Here is a 25,450-nt window from a genome sequence, read left to right as displayed (position 1 = left end):
ATACAGCTACAACATGACTTCCTGACTTTTATACCCAACACCCAACCAATGAAGGCAAGTATACTATATGTTTTTAATGACCCTGTCTTCTTAGATGCATTGCCACATTCAGGGAGCTATGGGCTTGCATAATTAGATCCCTCTATATATCAATGTTTTTAAATGGGTCCTTTAATTTTCTGTATATGTCCCTCTTTATATTTGACTTTCCTAAGTACAACACCTCACGCTTGTCTGGTTTAGGCTTCACCTGCATTTTTCAGCTGACATTTCATCTGGTCTGTATCCTGATGAATCCTTTAACAATCATCTTCATCATCCACAACTCTGCTAATTTTTATGTCACCTGCAAACTTACTCATCACCCACTTACAATTTCATTGAAATTATTAAATATATTAAAAACAGAGCACATAGGTAACAATCCTCTGGTCAAAAGAAACTACCCGCTGTCTTCGATGACCACACTAAGTTTGAGTCCCATCTACCAAATCTCCATGGATCCTATGTGCCTTAATCTTCTGGATCAGCCTACCATGAGGGACCTTGTCAAAAGCTTCACCAAAGTTCAGGTATGCAACCACCCACTGCCCTACCCTCAACAATCAGTCTTCCACAGAGGAACCTGTGGAAGGCATTTGGCCTGGTTCATGCACCTGGCCCTGTCATTGGATCCCATGCTGGTTACTGGCAGGGGTTTGGCTGGCATTTTTAACCTCTCTTTGCCTTACCCTGTAGTTCCTCCATGCTTTAAGAACAGTGGTCCCCAACCACCGGGCCGCAAAGCGTGTGCTACCAGGCTGCGAGGAAACGGTATGATTTGGCGATATGAAACCATATGAGTCAGCTGCACCTTTCCTCATTCCCTGTCACGCCCATTGTTGAACTTGAATGCACGCGAGGTCATTACGCACGCAAAGTCATTACCCACGTGAGGTCATCAGTCGCCTAAACGCAGTGATACCCTCGTGCCAGGGACCACTGGTTGGCCTCTGGTACCCAGCCGCCTTGTGCGGCCAGCGAGAAGTGCTGTTGCTACTGGCCTGGAGCGTGGACAGATGGGCACCGCCTCTGAACCTGTTTAGCACACCGAATGTCGTGGGGAACCCGGTGTTAAAATATTCGCAGACGACCTAATTCAAGCTCAGGGTTTCGTAAGTAGCAGAGCAGCTACCTCACTGCGATCTACTGAAAGTCATCCCTCAAGCCAAACTTTTGTCCGCCGATAGATCCTACGTACGGGGCGGGGGGGTCAGCGGCAGGCGCCCTGTCACACTCCTTGCTCAGTCGGTCACTCTCTCTGGATGGGGATCTCCGGCCCTTACCTTGTCCTCTCACTGGTGTGTTGCAATGATTTTATATGTTCATACGAGGAAAATATGCACTGTGTTTAATATTAAATTTGTTAGATAAACCCTTTTAGAAATGAAATTGAGTGTATTAGCCATTTATAAGTGACTTATAGTTGAATTATCACCTATATTCCGGTTGTGATTAACACTCCCCCGTCAGCCAGTCCGCAAGAATATTGTCAATATTAAATTGGTCTGCAGTGCAAAAAAGGTTGGTGAACCCTGTTTAAGAAGACTACTAAGAAAAACAAGATAAATTGTCTTAACAACTACCACCCAGTGACTTTAATGTGTACCATCATAAGTCATAGTCATAGTCATAGAGAAGTACCACACAGAAACAGGCCCTTCGTCCCATCTAGTCCAAGCCAAAACCATTTAAACTGCCTACTCCCATCGACCTGCGCCAGGACCATAGCCCTCCATATCCCAATTAACCATGTACCTATCCAAACTTTTCTTACACTTTGAAAACGAGCTCACATAGACCACTTGAGCTGGCAGCTCATTCCACACTCTCACAACCCCCTGAGTAAAGAATTTTCCCTTCAAATTCCCCTTAAACTTCTCACCTTTCACCCTTAACACATGACCCCTCGTTGTAGTCAAACCCAAGCTCAGTGAAAAAAGCCCGCTTGCATTTACAAGCAATGTATACCCGTCATCATTTTATATACCTCTTATCGAATCTGCTCTTAATCGTCTAAGTTCTAAAGAATACATCCTAACCTATTCAATCTTTCCTTACAACTCAGGACCTCCAGACCTGGCAACATCCTTGTAAATTTTCTCTGCAATCTTTCAACATTGTTTATATACTTCCTGTAGGTAGGTGACCAAAACTGCACATAATACTGCAAATTTGGCCTCACCAACATCTTACACAACTTCAATATTACATCCCATCTTCTACATTCAATACATTGATTTATGAAGGCCAATACCAAAAGCTTTCTTTACAACCCTATCTACCTGTGATGCCATTTTCAACAAATTATGTACAAACCCCATTTCCAGAAAAGTTGGGATATTTTCCAAAATTCTAAATGTGTGTATATTTACAAAATACAATTAAGTTGGTCAGTAAAACTACCGAAAATCTTTTCTTTGTACTTTTGTCAGTTAAATAAAGGTTCACGTGAAATAACATATCACAGATTTTTGTTTTTATTGTATTTTGGAAAATATTCCAACTTTTCTGGAAATGGGGTTTGTACAAAAGGTGTTTGTGAACTTTTTACAATTACCTGGCTTTCAGCATTAAATACTCATAAAATGTAGTTTGATCTTAATAATAATAGACAAATATAGACAAATCATAATAATAGACAAACACAATTGTACTTCTCGTCATACTGATTACTCCATTTAAACAATCACAGTCTAGGTTCAAAAAAGTACATGAATCTCTGGAGTAATGCCTGCTACAACAGCCAGAGTCAAGCATTCCAATCAATGAGATAAGATTGGAGATGTCGTTTGTCAAGGTGCCCTGCCCTATAAAAGACATACAAAATTAGGTTACTGACAGACCCTGCTCTTCGCAAGGAAGATCTGTTTATGTGCACCATGCCTTGATCAAAACAATTTTCAGAGGACCTCAGAATTGTAGAGATGCATACAGATGGAAAAGGCTACAAAAACATTTTTAAAGACTCAAGTGTTCACCAGTGCACAGTAAGAGAAATTTTCTACGAACAGAGGAAACTCAGTACGGTTGCTACTCCCCCTATGAGTGGGCGTCCTGCAAAGATCACACCAACAGCACAATGTGTGATGCTGAAGGAAGTGAAAAAGAACCCAAGGTAACAGCAAAAGACCTGCAAAAATCTCTAGAAATTGCTAAAGTCTCTGTTCACGTGTCTCTATAATAAAAACATAGGACAAAAATGATGTTCATGGAAGGCCACCATGGAGAAAACCACTGCTCTCCAAAAAAAACCCACTACTGCACGTCTTAAGTTTGCAAAAGACCACCTGGATGTTCCACAACACTTTTGGGACAATGTTCTGTGGAAAGATGAGACAAAAGTTGAACTTCTTGGCAGAAATGCATACCGCTATGTTTAGAAGGAAAAGGGCACTGCACACCAACACCAAAACCCATCCCAACTGTGAGGCATGATGGAAGGAACAGAATGGTATGCTGCCTCAGGCCCTGGACAGTTTACAATTGTTGAAGGAACAATGAATTCAAAATCATATCAAGACATTTTACAAGAGAATGTCAGGGTAGCGGTCCGTCACCTGAAGCTTAATAGAGGTTGGATGATGCAAGAAGATAATGATCTGAAACGCAAGAGTAAATCAACAACAAAATGATTTAAAAAGAAGAAAATTCAAGCTTGGAATGGCCAAGTCAGAGTCCAGACTTTAACCCAATTGAGATGCTGTGGCATGACCTGAACAGGACTGTTCATGCAATGTATCCCAGAAATATTGATGAACTGAAACAGTTTCTCAGAAGTGGAGAAGTGGTCTAAATTTCTAGCCAATGTGTTCAATAAAGATATGAAAAGTACAATTTTTTTTGTGTTATTAGTTTAGGCAAATTGCATTTGTCTATTATTGTGACTTTGATGAAGATCAGACCAGATTTTATGAGTAATTAATGCAGAAAACCAGGTCATTACAAAGAGTTCACTAACATTTTCTTGCAACTGTACCAGTAGTCCCAGATTCCTTTGTCTACCACACTCCTCAGTGCCCTGTGGCTCACTGTGTAGGAACTACCCTGTTTGGGCCTACCAAAGTGCAAAACTTCCCACTTGTTTGCATTAAATTCCATCAGCCCATTTTTCCAGCTGATGCAGATCCCTCTGCAAGCTATGACAGCCTTCCTTGCTGTCCACTACAACCTTCAATCTTGGTGACAATGAGGTGCTGTGTAAGTTATGGCACACAATGACTCCAGCTTTCCAGACAAACTTCGTCCACTGCAATTTGCTTACCTTCAAAACAAGTCCCTGGCCCTATAACCATCACTGGAGCATCTGGACAATAAAAGTCACTCACATCACACTGTTGTTTATTGAATCAGCTCATCCACTCAAATCAACAAAAGCAGTGGTTACAATTCAACGAGTTTCCAGGAGCAGGTATGTAAAGCCAGTGTGTATTTCTCCAGGTAACTATTAGGATTCTGTCCACCTGCAGAGGGAATGGGTTCTCCTGCCAACCAGGAGGAAAGGAGAACACTGCCCATCGAGAACTTGCAGACACCCCTGGCTGAAACTAAAAGGGAGCTGGTAGAAACCGAGGGGAATATCTTGGCACAAACTGTCTAGGGCAGGGACTATTTAGAATGTGCAGGAACATGGGGTGGGCAAAAACTAATTTCTTTTAAAACTGGGTCATTAAGAAAAGACAGTGCCTTATCATTTAAAGGGAGCCTCCACACATGCAGAATACTAGAACCATGTTCAAGCTGTTTTAGCCCAGAGCAAGCAGAGTTGTTGCTGAAAGCAGTATTCTACCATCTGCCAAACTGCTTTGGCCACCTGTTTCGTTCTCACTCCCACTGCCAAGTCCTGAGATCTAAGAGAGTCCTGCAGGTTCCCCCTTCCCTGGCAGCACCTGGCAGGCACGTCTGTGCTATCTCTCACTTACCGTGCTCCAGGATGATCAGCTGGGCACTGGCCTGCTTGTTCCCCACGTCGTTCTTTGCCACACACTGATACAGACCTTCATCAGACTTCACCAGACCAAGGACTTGTAAGTTCCGCTCATTCTGAAAAAAACAGCAAATAAAAACAATGTTATGTGCACACAACAACAGCTTCCTTACCAAACAGGAGAGTCCTGGAGTACAACGAATAAAGATCTCTTCCTAGATTGAAGATAGGCACACTGCTAGGAATTAATGGTTAAAATCTGAAATAGACATCTACAGGCTTGGACAAATGATCAACAGACAGATCTGAAACAATGATTAGCTTTATTTGTCACATGTACATCGAAACATTGAAATATAGAGTGAAATGAATTGTTGACACTGACAAGTAACACGGTCCAGGGATACAATGGGGCAGCCTGCAAATGTTGCCATGTTTCTGGCGCCAACATAGTATGCCCATCACTTGCTAACCCACACCCATTTGTCTTTGAAATGTGGGAGGAAATTGGAACACCCGGAGGAAACATACACAGTCGTGGTGAGAACGTACAAGTTCCTTACAGTCAGCAGCAGGGATTGAATCCAGCTCACTGCACTGTAAAGCTTTATGCTACCAAAATGATTACACCAGTGATCATGCCAGGATCATGTGAACCTGCCAGATTGTTGTTTGACCCAACTTGCTTAATGATGATAATGCTAAATTATTTACATAGAAGGATATTTTGTGACCAATATGAACACGACAAGTTCTCTAGATGCTGGAAATCCAAAGCAACACACACAAAATACTGGAGGAACTCAGCAAGACAGGCATCATCTATGGAATTGAATAAACAGTTGACATTTTGGGGTGAGACCTTTCTTCAGGACTGGGAAGGAAGGGGGAATATGCCAGAATAAAAGGTTGGAGGGAGGAATAGGAGAATAGCTATAAGGTGATAGGTGAATCTGCAGCAGTTCAAAAAGTTAATCACTTATACCCTTTGAAGGGAAATTAGGGCTGGACAATAAATGCTGGCATTGAATTATGTGAATTATGTGTACACGTGACAAATAAGTAAAGTGCTGGCAAAGTATTGGAAGCTTGGCAGCCAGCAATTTACACAAAGTACACGATGCTAACAATGGGCCAGAATGTGAAATACATGGTCATAGTCATAGAAAATGGATCCTTCAGCTCAATAGTCCATGCTAACCATAGCATTCTCTCTGCTAGCCCTAGTTGTCTGTGTTCAACCCATAACCCTCCAAGCCTCTCCCCTCTATATATCTCTCCAAATGCCCCCTAAATGTTGCAATTGTCCCCACCTCAACCACCTTCCTCCAGCAGATCATTTCAGATATTCACTACTCTCTGTGCAAAGACATAGAAACCTTACAGCACAATAAAAAACCTTTGGCCCACAAAGCTGTGCCAAACATGTACTTACTTTAGAAATTACCTGGGTTTACCCATAGCCCTCTATTTTCTAAGCTCCATGTACCCATCCAGGAGTCTCTTAAAAGACCCTATCTTTTCCACCTCCACCACCGCCGTCGGCAGCCCATTCCACGCACTCACCACTCTCTGTGTAAAAAACTTACCCCGATATCTCCTCTATACCTACTTCCAAGCACCTTAAAACTATGCCCTCTCAGGCAAGAACTTATATGCAGCATGAACAATTGACTAAAAAGCATATATACCTGCTTAAAAGATCAAACTTACTACAGGTCCACAATCCCTTATCCAAAATCCTTGGGGTCAGCTGCATTTCAGAATTCAGAATTTTTCGGATTTCAGACCCACTCCCTACCCCGGATACCAAAAAACACGTATGCTCAAGTCCCTTATGTAATCTGTCTCAGTGTGGTAGACTTTAGGACCCGGCTGAGCTCCAAACCTACGTACATCCTCCCGTATACTTTAAATCATCTCTAGATTACTTATAATACCTAATACAATGTAAATGTTATGTAAATAGTTGTTATACTGTATTGTTTAGGGAATAATGACAAGAAAAAAATTTATTTCCAACAAAAACATTCAATAAAACATAAAAATATACAGCTTCAAACGAACCAAATCAAACACATGGTAAATGACTTATTGGAATAAATGTAGAATGTCACTGTCACTACAAAACTTCAATAATTTGTCTTTCTGTTTCTTTAAATCATATACAGTGGTAGTTCCAACACCATATTCTTCAGTAAGACGCCGCACAGACACACCACGATCAAGCTTCTGCAATTACTCCACTTTCTGCGTTATTGATAATGATAGATGCTTCCTTCTCTTTTTCTCATTGTTACCCATAGGGGTATCTGCAGTTCTTTTTGACATTTTCACAGTAAAATTAAACACAAAGTCAACAGTGAAAACAAACTATCAGCGAACAGCAAATGTACGCGTAACCAGTACAAGAGCCGAGCCACAACTGATTTCTGGTAGCCTCTGCTAGTGCTGCCACATCACACCTAAGTGATGTCAGCTGTTGGCGAAAAATCTTCGCTTTTCGGAGTTTTTTGGATTTCAGAATTTCAGATAAAGGAAATTTTAACCTCGAGTTAAAATCACCCTTTGATCTCCTTTGCTCTGGGAATACAAGCCCAGCCTGTCAAATGAAGTCTTCTAATCCAGGCATTATCCTGGTGGATTTCCTCTGCACTCTCTCATGCACAATCACAGCTTCCATTTATTATGCTGTAACCACAACTCCATACAATATTCCAAGTATGGTCTAATCAGAGTTAGACCACACAGAAGCAGATCCTTTGGCCCAACCTGTCCATGCCGAGACCCACTTGTTTGCATTTGCCCCATATCTCTCTAAACCTTTGTTATCCATGTACCTGTTCAATGTTGTAACTGTACCTATCTCTATCACTTCCTCTGCAGCTCATTCCATAGACCCACCACCCTCTGTGTAAAAGGTTGCCCTCAGGTCCCCTTTAAATCATTATTCTCTCACTTTAATCTAATGAACTCCCGTACTCTGAGAAAAAGACCGCGAATACTTGTTTGCAAAGTTACAACACAATAACCTAACTCATACTCATGAAGGCAATTATGGTGCCTTCTTCACCAACGGATCTACAGTTTTGACTCTTAAAAAACTATGAATTTGAAAACCAAGGTCACTCTGTTTATCAACATTCATTCTGCATATATTTTGCCCACTTGACTTGTAAATATGCATTACCTCACATTTATCAGATTAAATTCCACCTGCCAATACTTTGCCCAACATTCCCATCCTGATCTGTACCCTGCTATAGCCTTCCTTGCTATCCACAATATCACCTACAAATTTGCCACCTACATTCACATGAAGGCATCATGTGTGGCTCCTCATAAAAGGTGGAATAGCTAAATAAATCATTCTAGTTGCCATGCACCTTCAAAACAGAAGCGCATCAACCATCCTAACCTGCCTGAAACTAACATGGTTAGACTGATGATGCTCAGCCAGAACTGTCTTCTACACATGCTGACTGGCACTCCAATTCCCACTTATTCTATTCATCGACAACATAGAGAAAATGTGTAACTATATTAGCCATCACAAACAAGTGAAAATCTGCAGATGCTGGAAATCTGAGCAACACACACAAAATGCTTGAGGAACTCAGCAGGACAGGCAGCACCTATGGAAAAAAGTAAGTCAATGTTTCGGACCAAGATGTTGACTATATTCTTTTCCATAGATGCTACCTGGCCTGCTGAGTTCCTCCAGCATTTTGTGTATGTTGTACTATATTAGCCATGAAAAATTAATTTGAGGTGCTCTCAGTATCGACAACAGGCTTGCTTTTTGCTGCAGGAATTAGGATACCAGAAGCAGATATTATAATAGCATATGAATTTAGACAGGAAATTTTAGAGTTTTCTAGATATTATGCTCACCAGGTAGCATTCTGCATTTCTCACATAGAGATAAGAACTCTGATACCCTTTCAATGAACAGTGTAGGACGTGGCAAAATAAATGGAATGAAGGGCTGAAATTGTTTGCATTATTAGCATGTGTGTGAGGTTTGCAGTATCCATAAAAGCAGATGGCAGAAACAACCCAATCTAATAATTTACTCACAACAATCTTGAAATAGTCGCTTGGGATCACCATGTCTCCATTCTTGATCCATTTTACAGCTGGCATTGGTATCCCTGTCACTTCACATTCAAACACAATGTCCATGGACTCGTGAGCATAAATGCTAACAGGTCGCTTCAGGAAGTGAGGGGGAACTATTAAAGGAAGCAAAAGAGAATGGAATGGTAAGCAGAAGGGCCACAGAAATCCCCTGATCCTTTCTCAACTCCAAGCAGAGAAAGGATTTTCTCTAGACCGCGGGACCAATAAAGCATGATCTCCATTCACCTTAACTCCGCAGTACAATTCCAAATTTCACTTACCAGCAACTCTGCTCTCTAACAAACCAATTCTGATGAAAGGTTATTGACATATAACATTTCCTTTGTTTCTCTCTCTACTGATGCTGCCTGATTTGTTGAATACTTCCAACATTTTCCATCTTTATTATAATTTTAACTTTTGTCCTCCCAAACTTGACTCGAATTGGATAATTGTGACACTAAGATGATGTCAGGAAGATTATTAAACTAGGAGCAGTTTGAGGTAATGAATTACAGTGATCACACATGAAACATATCACACATTCAAGTGTGTCAGCTCCAGGCTGAATCCTTCTCGTGGAGTATTAACAAACAACTGAGGAACGATCTCTGGTCTGATCTATGAAGACTAGAGAGTGCCTCTGCACAAATTAATCAGAAACTGTACTTTACTTCACAAACTTAAATTTCAATGACCTTTGATTGATTCTACAGGTGTTGAACAGCAAAATTTTTGTGCACTGGAATGAAATAATTTTGATTCATCAGAAGATTGATGATAAGAAACAATTGACAGAAGTGGCTCCCCCTAGAGTCCACTTGCCCAATATTCAAAATCCTCTCAAGAAGGACTAAAGCAAATAAAAACTTTATAATTATTTAAGAAGTAATTAGAATCTGAAATGGGAAAGGTTTAAAGTTCAAAGCAAACATACAAAGTACATACATTTCACTGTCTGCTACATAGAGATTCATTTTCTGGCAGTCATTCATAGTAGAACAAGGAAATACAATGGTATTGATGAAAACTGCAAAGACTGAAAAATAACTAGAGTTCAAAAGAAGACAAACTATACAAATGAAAAAGCAGATAAAGAGATAACTAGATAGATAATACTGAGAAGATGAATCGTAGAGTCCTTGAAAGTGAGTCCATAGGTTGTGTTCAGTGATTAGTTCAGAGCTAAGGTGAGTGAAGTTATCCATGTTGGTTCAGGAACCTAATGGTAGAAGGGTAATAACTGTTTCTGAACCTGAGGGTCCTGTATCTCCTCTCCAACAGCAGCAGCAAGTAAAGAGCATGGCATGGATGGCTGGGGTCCTTGATGATGAACCTAAAGGACATTCATTAGTATTCTGGGATATGAAAAGAAGGATTTAATGGCCACCATTGTCACTGCCTGCTCAGAGTGAACATATTCACTTCATACCAATGCACAAAGAACACCTGAAGGATCAATCAAAGGTCACGGCATTAGCATTTGTTGTCCTCGTAATGGAAGGGTGATGGCCGATAAGGGTTGAGCTACTGCTGATTTACTTCTGCACTGAGCTTCCAGTCAACCTAGTTGCACTTTAATGGCTGGCAAAGCTTGTTACTATAGCTACTAATTACTCATCATGCATGTAAAATCATTAGCATCTGAGACATCTGCAATGGGCAACATTGCAGACCTTGTCAAGCGTACTTGTGAGGAGGAAGCTCCTGAGGAGATGGCCCAAAGCCCAATTGCAACCTAATGTGAAATTGCAATGGGATTGTTAGCTGGTTCATAGAGGGTCACTCCAGACTGTACACCACTCATCTTTTAAACAACTCATCAAAATTCACAGAAGAATTTTGAAACAGTTCCATCGAAACAGTCACAAATCAGTACACTCACGAGGTCAATGAACTGTCTTGTTACTTAATATTGCTGATCTGCCCAGTGATTCAAAAATTGTAGTCTCAATATATTTACTTTTTCAGAGACAGTACCCTCTCTTCCAGGTACTTAATGACATCCCAGGTGAGCTGCTAACTAATAAGGTATGCATCACATTCTAAGATGCCTACAAATTGATGAAGTATCACCAGGTGATTACACTTCATGAATGCTGAGCACTTCACAGGCTGGAAGGCCAAATTATGAAACTACCAGCACTCTGACCAAGTGAGCTGTGGACATAACACAATTACTCAGATGAATTCAATCGTCCCCAGTGGCAGACATAAAACTAAATACACAAGGACCCAGAATTGGAGGACATAGCTTTTCAATAGCTTTCATGGGAGTGTGGTTGGAAATGGTAGGAATATTAATACAGCTATTAATAACTATAATTGAAATAGTGCACTTAATACACAGGCACACAACACTGAGCCAAAAAACAATGGCAATCTGTTTGCTGATTACCTCCCTGTCTGCTTCAAGAACAATTATGGCTGAATAAATATCTTAAGTTTCAGAAAGAAAATTTCAAACTAAGAGCACAAATGAAATCTTTGTTTAAACTTCAACCCCTGAAGAAATCTGCACTTTATGTTTAAGAGCATCCCTTCACCTCATGTTCCGATTATTGTCTCAGCAGCCATCTCCTGCCTGCCAGCCACATGCTGCTCCCAGTTTAGTTAACTCACTGCCAGGTACTCCATGAGAAAAGGATTAGCCAGGAGCTGACACACTTGATGAGTGACGAGCTTTATTTGTGACTATCTTAATTCATCACCTCAATTTCTCCTACTGCTAGCAGTAGTTATAAAATAAACGTTGGTAGTGTCACAACTGACTCAGGTCTAATTTGGGAGAATAGCTGAATTTCCCTCCATACTCTGAGACTTTAAGACACAAACGATGGCTCTGACTGAGACTAACACCTGGCACAGTTTAGCTTTGGGAGCAATGAATTTGGAAGACAGCAAGGAATTGGGCATTCCCAGAAAAAGAGAGAAAGGATGCCTTCAGCTCCTGAAGTTACATCCTCACACAATTCCACTATCAAATATACTTATATCCATAAATGTATTCCAGAAACTACATTAGTAATCCAACTAAAATAAGTATTTATGTTAATTTGGGTCAGATGAAAAGAATATGAAAAAGATTTGTGTGAAAAACTAACACTAACTGACAGTGTATATGATCTATTCCTAAGCAAAATTCTAGCTAATTGCCTTTAAGGTGTTTTGTTTTCTGTCAGTTACAAACACCAGAACCTGTGCAACCACTCTCACTTTGACCACACATGCCACTCCCTCCTCTGGCCAATGCACTGTCTCATTCTGAGGAAATATTTCACAGCAATAAAGGCTTTGTAAATGATCCAAACCAAGGATGAAGGCAGCTGAGCATTGGCATAAGAGATTCTGCAGATGCTGGAAATATGGAGCGACACACAAAATGCTGGAAGTCAGGCAACATCTATGGAGCAGATGTTTTGGGCCGAGATCCTTCATCAGGACTGGAAAGAAAGAAGGAAGGTGCCAGAATAAAAAGGTGGTGGTGGTGAGGAGAAAGCGTACAAGCTGGCAGTTGATAGGTAAAAGTAGGTGAGGGAGAAGGTGGGAATGAAGTGGAAGGTAGAAGGGGATAAGTGGAAGAGGTAAAGAGCTGATGAAGAAGGAATCAGATGGGGGGGAAGGACAATGAGCCACAGGAGAAAAGAAAGGAGGAGGGAAACCAGAATGGGAAATGGAAAAAAAAGACAAGGGAAGGGGGTAGAAATTACTGTAAGTGAGTTCCCTGAAGCTAAGAGGCCACAGCATATTTTGAATATCTTACCTTGAACACTCAGCTCTGCCTGAGCATGGATGGTCTCATTCCCAAACTCTGCAATGCATTCATATAGGCCAGCATCCTCTTCCAAAATATCATTGATCTGCAGACTGCCACTGCCAACCAAAGCCATTCTGTGGGACCTGTGAGTTTCAGGAAAACGGATTACAACAGGACATGAAAAACGAATTGAAAACAGTAGGAAAAGCTGCCACCAAGTGCATAACCCTCCCCTTCACCATCACAAGAGTCTAAATCCTGGCACTCTGTACCAACGGCCTGGCAAGCTGCCATAGTTTAAGAGTCATCATCATCACTACTTGAAGGAAGCCAGGAATGGACAATAAAAGCTAGCACACACATGAAACTTGCATCCCAGTAATTAGTATAAAATCTTAAACTTCTAATCGGTTACCTATCTGTCCAACCAAAACAGATTACAAATACATTAAATGCACTAGTAGCATAGCGGTTATCACAACAGCTTTACAGAGCCAGTGATCACCAAATGAGGTTCTAGCCCCACCACTGTCTGTAAGGAACTTTATTTTCTTCAAAGGGCCTGTAATGTGCTGTAGATTTCTATGTTCTACCAACTCCATTCTCTCTTTATCAACTGTCCAAAACTAAAACAAACTTTTCACAAACTTTGTCATCTTGGTCTGACTGAGCATCAAATCATGTGTTGTAACTTATTTCAGAGGTTGTTCGGCATGAAATGCCAAGGGCAACCACATCTCATACAAAGAATAGGCTCAAAGAATGGATGGCCTTGGTTGTTCCAGTGCCCAGCCACGCATAGAAGGAAGAGGGAAGAATACATTTGTATTATTTGTTTACTAAATGTTCCAGTAGCTGTAGTATAGCTGCTTCTGTGTTTTTCTGGAAGTTTCTTAGCTTTTCTGTTACAAGTGCTACACCACTTGAATCTGGTTAATTTATAGGTTAATTGTTATCACTGATATGATGTTATCTTTTTAGTCAAAGCTAGCTTTTATTAAGACCACAACTTTTTTCTTCTTCTCTTCTTTCCTTTGTTCATTCTGTGCTCTTGTAACATATAATTAAAACCTCTCAATCATAGAAACACCAGTATCCAATATTCCATTCCCTAATACAGGTCACTATGACTGATGATAGCACCACAAACAATGCTCTGGCTTACCACCTGTCTCAGCATAGTCTGACCTGTGGATGAATTTAACTTTTAACATCATGTGCTGGATACTTTGAAAACTTTTTTCCTGTCCAAGAAACCGCTGGATGTTGCCAACAGTTTTTAACTAGCATTAGTCACATGAATGTGTGGTCATCAGACAGTACACTGTGCTTAGAGTGAACAGCTTTTAAATAGTGTCAGTTGCATGTGTTTGTGTTCAAATGGCAGTGATTTTTGTCACTGATATTTGGCAAGAAATAAGTAGTAAGACAACTTAGAATGGTTTTGCTCACTGCAGTTTCAAGCATTCAGGCTTGGAGGTGCCAAAAATGTCCAAGTGTGAAAATGAAATGATTTCACTACTTCAAGTTTGACTGCAAAGAGTTTGAAGGTATCGATAATCATCTTGAACATTATCCCAAAAATTGAAGATTTGGAGGATGCAATCGTCGACAATATTGTATGAAGGTAGTTCACTTATCTGTACTGTGTGATACTTTTGTTCATTTATAGTGTCAATCAAAAGAACACCACAGCATGTTGTTTGTTGTATCCAACGATGACAGCAAAACTGTTGCAAGAAAGTTGTTAAAGTGGAAAATACATACACTGGGGTCTTCCTTGGTTGCAGTGGGTAACCATGACTTCTTCTGTGCCTCCTCATGCCCTTCACTCTCCACAAAGTGTTGCAGAACTGCCTTCCTGGCCATTGGATGTCAATGTTGATCTCATCCGGCCAGTCCACCAGAGTTGACTTCACATGCTTGGACAGGGATTTCCCCATCTCACTGGGGCATGAGGCCTCCTGGTTTAGCCAGCCTGTCACAATGGTGTACCAGGGTGTGCTTGCTGTCACATGAAACAACTACTTGGATCCGCAGGTGAGAGTTGAGTGTCCGGTGGGGACCAAAGGTGAGTGAACCCCTTCACCAGAGAAGCTACCCCTTCCTGGACAGCCCACACATAGCAGTGCACACTGGAAGAATTCTTCCATCGATAACTATTAGGAACTAATAGACAGTTTTATCATTGGTAGTGTTCTAATTTGTTCTGTATTTCATTAACTATGCACCTAATTTGTTACTCAGTTAAACTGTACTTTATCTTTTTAACTATTTCCATGAAACTTCAGCCGCTTGGTTGGACCAAAATGTACTCATCCCAATGTGTCCCAATTATCCGGAATCCACTGTATTCTAAAATATTGCCTGTTGGTGAAGCCTGGCCCATGTTTTGCATTTAAATTTAATTATCTTCAGGTCTACTTGCTTAAGGCCCCTTCAGCACAGAACCCAAGATGAAATGAGATATTCAATCTTTGGCTTCATTATAAAATGTTAACTCTTTCACTCAATTCTGACTCCATCTCAGCAAAAACAGATTACAAATAAATAATCACCCAGTGAATCCCAAACCTTTAGATTCATAGCATGGTTGGCACAGATAGAGGTCCTTTGGCCCCTGCACTCCATTCCCACTGCAGTGCACACCCAGGTAGAACCATCTTCCTTCATTCAGCCCATATCCCTCCAGTACCTATCAAAATGTTTCTTAAATTTTACCTGCTTCATCTGTTTCCTTTGTCAGCTTATACTCACCAACCTCTGTGTGAAAGAAAATATTAATCCTCTGCTCTAATTTAAATCTTTACCATGAACCTACAAGTATGCCCTTATGTTTTGGTCTCCCCTAAAAGGCTGTCAGCATCCACTTTATCTGTGCCTCTCATCATTTTAAACATTTCTATAAATTGTCCCTTATTCTCCTACATTCCAAGGAATAGAGACCCAGCCTGGCCAAGCATACCCTGTGACTCAGGCCCTCAAGTCCTGGCAATATCCTTGTACATTTCTAATGTATTCTTTTCAATTTAACCACATCTTTCCTATAAATCTGTACACAGTACTCCATCTGCAGCCTATACAACTGCAACATAATGTTCCAACTGCTATACTCAGTGCCCTGACTGATGAAGGCCAGTGGGCTAAACACCCTTTTCAGTATCCTGTCTACTTATGATGCCACTTTCAACAAACTTGTATTCTTGTCCCTCCGTCCTATACACTCCTTAACGTCGTATCATCCTACACTGGTTTGACTTTCTAAAATACTTCACCTTATACTTAACTGTATTTAAATCCATTTGTCACTCTTTGGCCCACTTCCCTAATAGATCTAGATTGCCCTGTAATCTATGATAACCTTCTTCTCAACAATACCTAATTTTGTGTCATCTGCAAACTTACTGATTCACATCCAAATTATTTATATAGCAAAGCGCATAACAGCCGCTGTGGCACACCACTAGTCACTGGTTGCCATTCCAAGAAACAATTTTCAATCATCAACTGTCTGCTTCCCATTTCTGAGTCAATTTTGAACCCACCTATATAATTCCACAGGAACTAACCTTCCAGACCAGCCTACCATGTGGAACCTTATTAAAGGCTTTGCTAAAAATCCAAATAGACAACAGCACTCCCCTACCTATATCTACTTTTTTTATTATTTCTTCAAAAAACTCTAAGAGGTCCATCAAGCACAAATTCCAACACACAAAACCATGCTGACCCCTCCTAATCAGATTTTGTCCCTCAGAATTCCCTCAAGTAACTTCACCACTGTTGTCGTCAGGGTCATTGACCTGTGGTTCTCTGGCTTGTCCTTTCTACCTTCCTAAAACAATGCAACATTAGTCACTTTCCAATTTTTGGGAATTTCATCAGTAACTAATGTTAAAGCAAACATCTTTGCATTTTTGAAGCAAATATCTTCTTACTCACAGTTGAACCAACAAAGGCACAGCAAATGCCTTGAAATATGCAAACCATATGAAGTTGAACTACAGACACAACCACCACTGTAGGATGTAAAAGGGGAGTGAGTGATGTGAGAAGCTACAAACCATCATTTAAACATGAAGACAACCAAGGACATTAATGTTTTGCGTGTTCCAGTGAAGTACTGAAGGTTACTTGCTGGACTACAGCTTGGGGCCTCTCTCTCACTTTCACCTGTATACATAAACCTCCTCACATGGTAAGTACACATGTAGTCACACATTCAAATAAATACAGTCATTTAACCCTTGGTTTGCTGCTGCACGTAGCAAAGGAATTGAATGTCGTCAGTGATTTAAAACAGAACTCTTTCTGGACAGGAGGCACTGTGTGGAGCAGATGTCTAAAGAGTATTTATCACATCAGCAGAGATTTATTTTTAACCAAACAACTCCTGATTGTCCTAAATAGAGAATTCAAACACATTTGGCTTACTTCACTCAAACTGTACTGACTGTCCCTAGCTCATAAGAGTTCCTGAGTGCCTTAAGAGTTTGCACCAGACACCTGTCATCACACATCTCTCTGAGCAGTTCCTTACTGGCCCTTAGGTCATAGGTTCAGACATTGATACAAATGTGTAGCAAATATCTACAATTGCCACTTCACCACCTATGACACCTGCAGATCTACCCAATTATCTCTTAGCACCAACAGAATTACTGCATAGGAGACTATAATTAGATCAAATGACCTTCCGTTGGAAAATATCCTTAAATTATTGTGAGCTTATCTGATAGATGCCTGTTATTTGACAGTTTCCACCAACATCAACAATAACCTGGAAGTCCCTCAGAGTTCACACCCTTCCTCAGTCACAGCTTTGACCATAAGTCACATGCCTGCCCGAGGACGAGGATACAATCATAACCTCAGCCAGAGTAACACGAGGCAAACATTCATTCACAGCCAATTTTCTCTGTTCATGCTCACTTTTACTTCTCACAAGCTCCATTTCTGCCTCTCTGTCCACCAACACTTGCCTGGAAGGGTACCTGTGGTTAATGCTCCCAATACCTTGTCCAGCTAATCTTAATCTGAGACATTACCGCTGAATTCAATCTCATCCTCATGCAACATACAAGCCCATGTATGGGAGTTTTCTTTCTTCATGTATAACTAATATATAATTTATGGTGTATGTTTTCTGACCTATGTAGTGTGATGCTTATGTAAGCAAGTTTTTCATAACTGTACCTCACCACACTTGTGCACCATAGTAAACCTGACATGAAACACTCACTGAATGGAAGCAGCAATCTTCAGATCCTCATACAAAGGCACAGTGGCCAATGGCAGTAACTGGCCACTGGCTTAGATGAACTAACGCAGCATAGCTTGACCTTGCTGACAACGCTGGACAATACACTTACTGGATTGATATAACACTGGGAATTTCTGAAATGGTGAGAGAGTGAATACAAATCACCAATAATCTTGCACAGCAGCTTCAAGCTGAAGATAGTTATAATAAGAAAAATGTTCCTGCCACCGGAAAAAGTCATGGAACCATAGAGCACTACAACACAGAAGCAAGCCATTTGGCCCATCTAGTCTATGCTGAACTAGATCCATTGTTCCATTGAAACTAGATGCCTAGTTCCATTGACCTGCACATGGACTATATCTCACCGTACCCTCCTATTCAAATGTCTCTTAAATATTGAAATCAAACCCACATCCACCCTCACACTCACACCATCATCATGTTCCCCTTAAACTTTTCACCTTAACCCATGACCCCTAGATCTAGTCTCACCCAACCTCAGTGGAAAAGTGCTAACTTCAATTCCATTACTTACTATTGTCTATTCAAATATGTTTTCGGATTGTTTTAGCAAGGCTGATATCAGTCTAGAACAATAATTTTACCAGCAACAAAATAACCAGCTAGAGGAACTCAGTAGTTGGAGCAGCATCTATGAGGGGATAGGCAGTGTGAATGTTTCAGGTTAAAACCCTTCTTCGTTCCTGATATACCTTTGTCATACAATGCATTTGTTTTTGTTGTAATTCTATGCCCATATTTAAACCATTACTTTCCAAGGTTTAGCAGTCCTGTTGTAATTATGCCCTCCTGCTAGTGGCATTGCTGCAGTTTTACATCTCCCCACTCTACACTGCACAAAGACTCCTTGCTCCAAGATTCAATATCCAGATTTATTTATCACATATACATCAAAACATACAGTGAAATGCATCATTTGCATAAAACTAACACATGTGCTGGGGGCAGCCTGCAAGTGTCACCATACATTCTAGCACCAACATACCATGCCCACATGACTGACAGAACAACACTGAATACAAGCGACAAAACAACAGCAGTAAAAAAAGCCCCTTTCCAATCTCAAGTGTTTTGAAATTCTTCATTCAGGATGTGTTCAACACTGACAATGTGCTTTAATTATCTAATGCTGTGTCCTTGGAGCTTTAAACCAGCCTTGTAATGTTAAGAAGTTAGCATCTCGTAGGCCGTTTGTGACCCTGGATATTTTTTGTAAGGGTCATAGCAGCTAAGAGCTTGAGAAAAAGTATAGAAGCACAAATGTTTTCTCATAAGGTAAGCTGAGTGGGTGACATCATCCTTGGTATACGATTAGTGCTTAACTTCTGTTTTTGCTTAGAGTAACTTGTATCATTGCTTGAGTAATTGCTGTGAGAAACATTTGTACCCCTTATGGCACCTGCAAGATAAGCATTAAAAAGAGTGGCTATTTTCAAGGGCAGGAAGCTTTGTCTGTCTGTATTCAGACAAAGTGACAATTAAAACTGTTATACGAATAATTTATTACTGATAAAGTTAACATACTCATCTGTACAGAAACTAAGGGGGTGAACCCACATGTATCTGTGTATGTGACTGCATGTATATAAAAAGAACTGTATTTGCTTCAGGAGAGAGACCTTCAAAGCAGCCTTCGAGAGAGAGTGCTTAAGGAGGGATCTCTCGGGTAACTTGCTAATAAAGAGTTAAAGTTACTTTCACCGTAGTACATGGTGTCTTTGCACCGGGTAGATTGAAAGAAGTTTACAACAGCCTCACAGTACAAGGGTGGGGTCAGGTATTGCTCAAAATGTAGAGAGATTCGCCACCGAGAAGGAGCTTAGAGAATTATTCAGGTTTTTAAGGAATCCAGTAACTTTTCAGATGTTAGTCATGAATTATTCTGATTCTAAAATTTGATAAAACCCAGGAAAAGATGGCGAATCAGGGTCACCATTTTTAGACTCTATCTCTTAATCACAAATCAGAGAGAATCTGCAGATACTGGAAACCGGAGTATTGGATGCTGGAAACACACACAAAAATTATTGAGGAACTCAGCAGGCCAGGCAACACCTGTGGAAAAAAGTACAGTTAACGTTTCAGGCCCAAACCCTTTGGCAGGACTGGAGAAAAAGAGCTGAGGAGTAGATAGATAGGGAAGGGGAGAGAGAAACACAAGGAGACAGGTAAAACCAAGAGGGGGAGGGCTGAAGTAAATAGCTGGGAAGTTGATTGGTAAAAGAAATACAAAAAGAGGAGTCTGGTAGGTGGGGATAGAAGGCCACGGGAAGAAAGAAAAGTGGCGAGGAGCACCAGATGGAGGCGATGGGCAGGCAAGGAGATAAGATGAGAGAGAGAAAAGGGGATGAGGACGGGTGATGAGGGGGGTGCCATTACCAGAAGTTCGAGAAATCAATGTTCATGCCATCAAGTTGGTGGCTACTCAGGCAGAACATAAGATGTTGTTTCTCCAACCTGAGTGTAGCCTCATCACAACAGTAGTGGAGGTCATGGACTGATATATCAGAATGGGAATGGGAAGTGGAAATAAAATGGGTGGCCACTGGGAGATCCTGTTTCTTCTGGCGAACAGAGTGTAGGAAAAATTGCATGTTATTAAAATAGAGACAGACTTGTCCTGTGCCACTTGGTTCAATTTCCTATCCTGTAAATGTGCTTCTCCACAAGTTTAACTTAATTTGCATACTCAGTTTCTCCCATCATTATTCAACAAATCAACTGTCCAAGCATGTCCCTTTGATACAGTGGCTGCAATTCCAATATACTGGTCATCTTGAAGCATTAAGCCACCTTCATACTGCTGAAGTCCAAGAAAAATTTAATCCCAATATCCAACATGACGTCAAAACAAAAGATTGAGCATGGGGAGAAGTCACAAATGAAAGACTGTTAATAGACTCTCCAGCCTATGTATTGCCCCAGAGCAATCTTATATTAGCTAAGTTCATGCAATAAAAGAAAACAACAGACCTTTCTAAGACGATCTCATCATTGTGGACCCACTGAATGGAGGGTGTTGGATATCCGGACACCACACATGGTAGAATTACTGACTGGCCTGCCACCTTACTAACGGAGACAGGTTGCTGGAGAAATTTCAGCTGTCGCTCTGCACCCATTTCTGAAAAACACACAAGAGAGAGCTGTTAGTTATCACAGCTGCACATGGTTCTGTTTCCATTAATAAAGAGCACCTACAAAGTTCTTGTATCAGAAGCCACTGGAAGAGGACCAAGGGAAAGAGCAGATTACAATTTTGTAAAATAGATGTGGAATGCAATGTGATAAATGATGATTGCTTCAACTCAAAAATTATTCTCCACAGTGGGACATTTCCAAATCAGGTACAATATTATTCAACAGAGATACATTCACAAAGTAAAACCCAACAGAAATTCTCCCATTTCTCAGTTGCTTTACTTTTTCTGTGCGAAACTGCCAAATTAGGAACAGAGTACATCTGGAAATCCAAACTTGCTTCACGTAAATGCAGAGGTCTAAGCAGGTAAGACTTTCTTTGTGTAGATTGCTTGGATCTCATAAGTCTAACCGCAGAGTCTCGGACATTATGCACTGTTTGTTACAATTGACGGTTACCTGGCAAAACTGTAAGCTCTACCTCTTCACTCGTCTTGGAAGAACCTGCAATTTCTACAGAACAGCGATATGGGCCAACATCACTGTTGGTGGTGTTGCTGATCTCCAATGCACCACTGGGGAGTTTCAGGAACCTGCCTTCCAACACCATAAGCTGCCGGTTATGCTCCCACCTCACAAATGGAACAAGATCAGCATTCACCTCACAGCCAAGCAGGGCAGTGTCGCCTTGGTGCACTGAGACGGCCTCAGGCTGACCACTGAATCGAGGAAGACCTGAAAGAAGAAAGATCATGAGCCATTTCTACATTGCTACAAGAAATTATAAAATATTACCCAAAAGTAAAATACTGCAGATACTCAAAATTCAAAATAAAAACAGAAAATTTTAAAAATGGAAGAAAACAGAGTTAATGATTCAACTTAGTTTTTCTTTGTAGTTCTGAAGAAACATCATGGAGAAGAATTGTAAACTGTTTCTCTCACCACAGATGTGTTCTGACCAAATAAGTATTCAGGATTTCTAATTTTATAACAGAGTGTAGCCATTCATCTCACTAATCCCATTTGCAATATGACAGTCTTTAGCTTTTTAACAGCTAATTTATTAACTCCTAAAACAGGGGTTCCCAATGTTTTTCATAACATGTTCCCCTACCATTAACCAAGAGGTCCATGAACCCCAGGCTGGGAAACCCTGTTCCAAAGTATAGCTAAAACTGTAATGCAGGAACTGCAACACCAATATCTATATAGTATGCTCCCAGAAATATTAATGAAATAGATGCTCAAATTATCTACCTTGACAATATTGATTGAGGGTTAAATGTTGGCTAGGTTATGGAGAAGAGTTCTTCTACAAAATATATACTCAGTGGCTACTTTATTAGGTACACCTGTATGCCTGCTCATTAATGCAAATATTTAACCAGCCAATCATGTGGCAGCAACACAATGCATAAAAGCACGCAGATATGATTAAGAAATTCAAAGTTCAAACCAAACATCACAATAGGGAAAGAAAGTGACTTTGACCATGGAATGTTTGCTGTTGCCAGACAGCATGGTTTGAGTATCTTCCAAACTACTGATCTCCTGGAAGTTTCATACACAACAGTCTCTAGAGCAGTAGCAAGCAGCAGTTTATGATCGAGAGCACCTATGGGAGAGATCAGAGGAGTATGGCCAGACTGGTTAAGCTGACAGGACATACCTAATAAAGTGGCCACTGAGTGGAAGTGAAGGAGTTTTTACACTTTCTAAGTGGGTCCTTGGTTTAATGGGAGATCTGAAAGATAGCACTTCAAACAAAATCACACTATTACTTACTATTTAATTCAGTAGCTTGAAGTGGATTTATGAGCTCTGGAGAGGGCATTAGCCTAAAACTTTCCAGCCCTGATTCACTCATTGCCAAAAAGACCAAGGAGCTGATTATTGACTTCAGGAGAAGAAAACCAGAGGTCCATGAACTAGTCCTCATCAGAAGATCAGAGGTGGAGAGGGACAGTAACTTTAAATTCCTTGGTGTTATAATTTCAGAAGACCTCTTCTGGGTCCAGCGCCTAAGTGCAATTACAAAGAAAGCATGGTGGCACCTTTACATACTTAGAACTTTGCAGAGATTCAGCCTGAGACCTGAAACTTTAACAAACTTCTATAGATGTGTGGTGGAGAGTATATTGACTGGGTTCATCACTGCCCGGTATGGAAATACCAATCTCTTTGAAAGGAAAATCCGATAGAAAGTAATGAATACCACCTAGTCCATCACAGGTAAAGCCCTCCCCACCATTGAGCAGATCTACTCAGAGCACTGTCACAGGAAAGCAGCACCCATCATCAAGAAACTTCACCGTCTAAGTCACATTCCCTTCTTGCTGTTGCCATCAGGAAGGTGGTACAGGAGCCTCAGGGCTCACACTACCAGATTCAAGAACAGTTATTACTCCTCAAACATCAGGCTCTTGAACCAGAGGGGATAACTTCATAATTTTACTCCACTTCAGTGCCCCATCACCAAACTGTTCCCACAACCTATGGACTCACTTTCAAGAACTCTTCATCTCATATTCTCATTATATATTGCTTATTTATTTTTTTAATACTGCATTTACAGTTTGTTGTCTTTTGCATACCAGCTGTTCGCCATGCTGGATGGGGTCTTTCATTGATTCTATTATGGTTTTTGGATACATTTAGTATGCCCACAAGTAAACAAATCTCAGGGTAGAATACAGTGACATATATGTACTTTGATAATTAATTTACTTTGAACTTTGAGGAAGGTAGGATTGAGCTAAAAAAAAACACACACTCGTCTTTAGCCATATTTTCCAATGTGCCAAAAGTCCTTTGTAGTTTATTAGCAGCAATCTATAACTAGGATGGTCTGTGCTAAACACCTCTCACACCCTGACACATCCACAGCCAATGTGTTCACACTCAGACTATTTTTGGATTATCTGCAATAACATTTCATATCCTGCCCAGCAAGTGAATTTATCAGTGGGATTTGGATTGGACCCAGTATAGCAGAAGCCCAAGTACCTGCTGAAAGTGATCCTTACATTCTGTGAGTTACTAATCTCACTGTCATCCATATACAGCTCTACACTGTACAACCCCATAGATTGGCTGGGTCAGGGACAATCCCAAAACTCTGGCACTGAGCCTGGGCAACTCAAACAATGACAACAAACAAAATGAACAGATCTGCAGAAGTAAACAATTCTGAAAAGATCTATTTTACTTATTTTGCTCCTCTGCTTGTTTGTACATCTGAAGACATCCCAACTTCTGTCACTACATAATGGAAGTGGGAAACATAAACAAGACTTTCATAGCTGCATTATAAATGCACACAGAAATGCATTTGCGGACACACACACACAGATGCCCACACACATCATCATCTTCTTTGGCAGACCATCTGGATCAAGAATGATAGCATTTCTGTAGGTTGGGAGGCTGTCTTGGCTCCTTAAGGTTGTTATAGATGAGGGCTGCAGTGGGATTAAGCTCCCACCAGCTATTAAATGCTCCCAATGCTGTGCATCTGAAATAGCCTATGACAACCAAAATCAGCTTCTGTCTTCATATGTGACTTAGCTACTAAACCTGGCAAAACTGCTTCTACTGTTAGGAGAAGGGGCAAAGATGAGTAACTGGCACCTTAAAACCAGTTGCTTTGGGCAGATGGGGCTTATCAGCTCATTTAAGAGAAGAAAAACTCTAATCTCAAACCTCCATTGCCTTGCAGCTATATCCACTCTTGGGGAAGGCTTCAGGAGTGAACCCCAAGGAAATATCCAGGGCTGAAGTCCCTAAGTCAGTCCTACATTGAATTCAATGCTAACTGGTAACTCCTGCGATGCCACTGGTGCCAAACTGTTTTCAGTCTCTACCGTTCCTTTGGATTCATCAGCTGGTTAGTGAGGGTCAGCTTACTGCCTGGGCTCTCCATATTATACCGGCCTGACTTGCAAATCACGTAAAGAGCTAGGATGCAATGTTCATGATCAACCCTGACCAACTGAGGCCTTGGAGACTGCCTTGACCCAGTGTGGGACATGCAAACTCTGCCAAAATGTAAATGTTTGAAATGGTGTGAATAGTTTCTGAGGTGGGATACTCCTTCCACCACTTCTGCAGGGTTTCTGTGTGCTGCAGATGCAAGGGCTCAACATTCTCAATGATATCCATTTTGAAAGATCAA

The 25,450-nt window shown here is 40.8% G+C and overlaps 1 protein-coding gene across 1 annotated transcript in view; it reads right to left on the bottom strand.

The window, feature by feature from the left end:
- Window positions 1–25,450, bottom strand: part of LOC140714508 (neogenin-like) — a 209,133-nt gene that overhangs the window by 110,137 nt on the left and 73,546 nt on the right. Inside the window, exons 3-7 of the mRNA XM_073025803.1 lie at window positions 21,733–22,008; window positions 21,106–21,256; window positions 12,852–12,988; window positions 9,047–9,201; window positions 4,962–5,082 (exon numbers count right to left, since the gene is read on the bottom strand). Of these exons, the coding sequence (XP_072881904.1) occupies window positions 4,962–5,082; window positions 9,047–9,201; window positions 12,852–12,988; window positions 21,106–21,256; window positions 21,733–22,008 (840 nt within the window). The remainder of the gene's footprint in view (window positions 1–4,961; window positions 5,083–9,046; window positions 9,202–12,851; window positions 12,989–21,105; window positions 21,257–21,732; window positions 22,009–25,450) is intronic.

Source organism: Hemitrygon akajei, chromosome 21, assembly GCF_048418815.1.
Source record: "Hemitrygon akajei chromosome 21, sHemAka1.3, whole genome shotgun sequence".
NCBI classification, from domain to species: domain Eukaryota; kingdom Metazoa; phylum Chordata; class Chondrichthyes; order Myliobatiformes; family Dasyatidae; genus Hemitrygon; species Hemitrygon akajei.
This window is presented reverse-complemented; position numbering and strand designations above follow the sequence as displayed.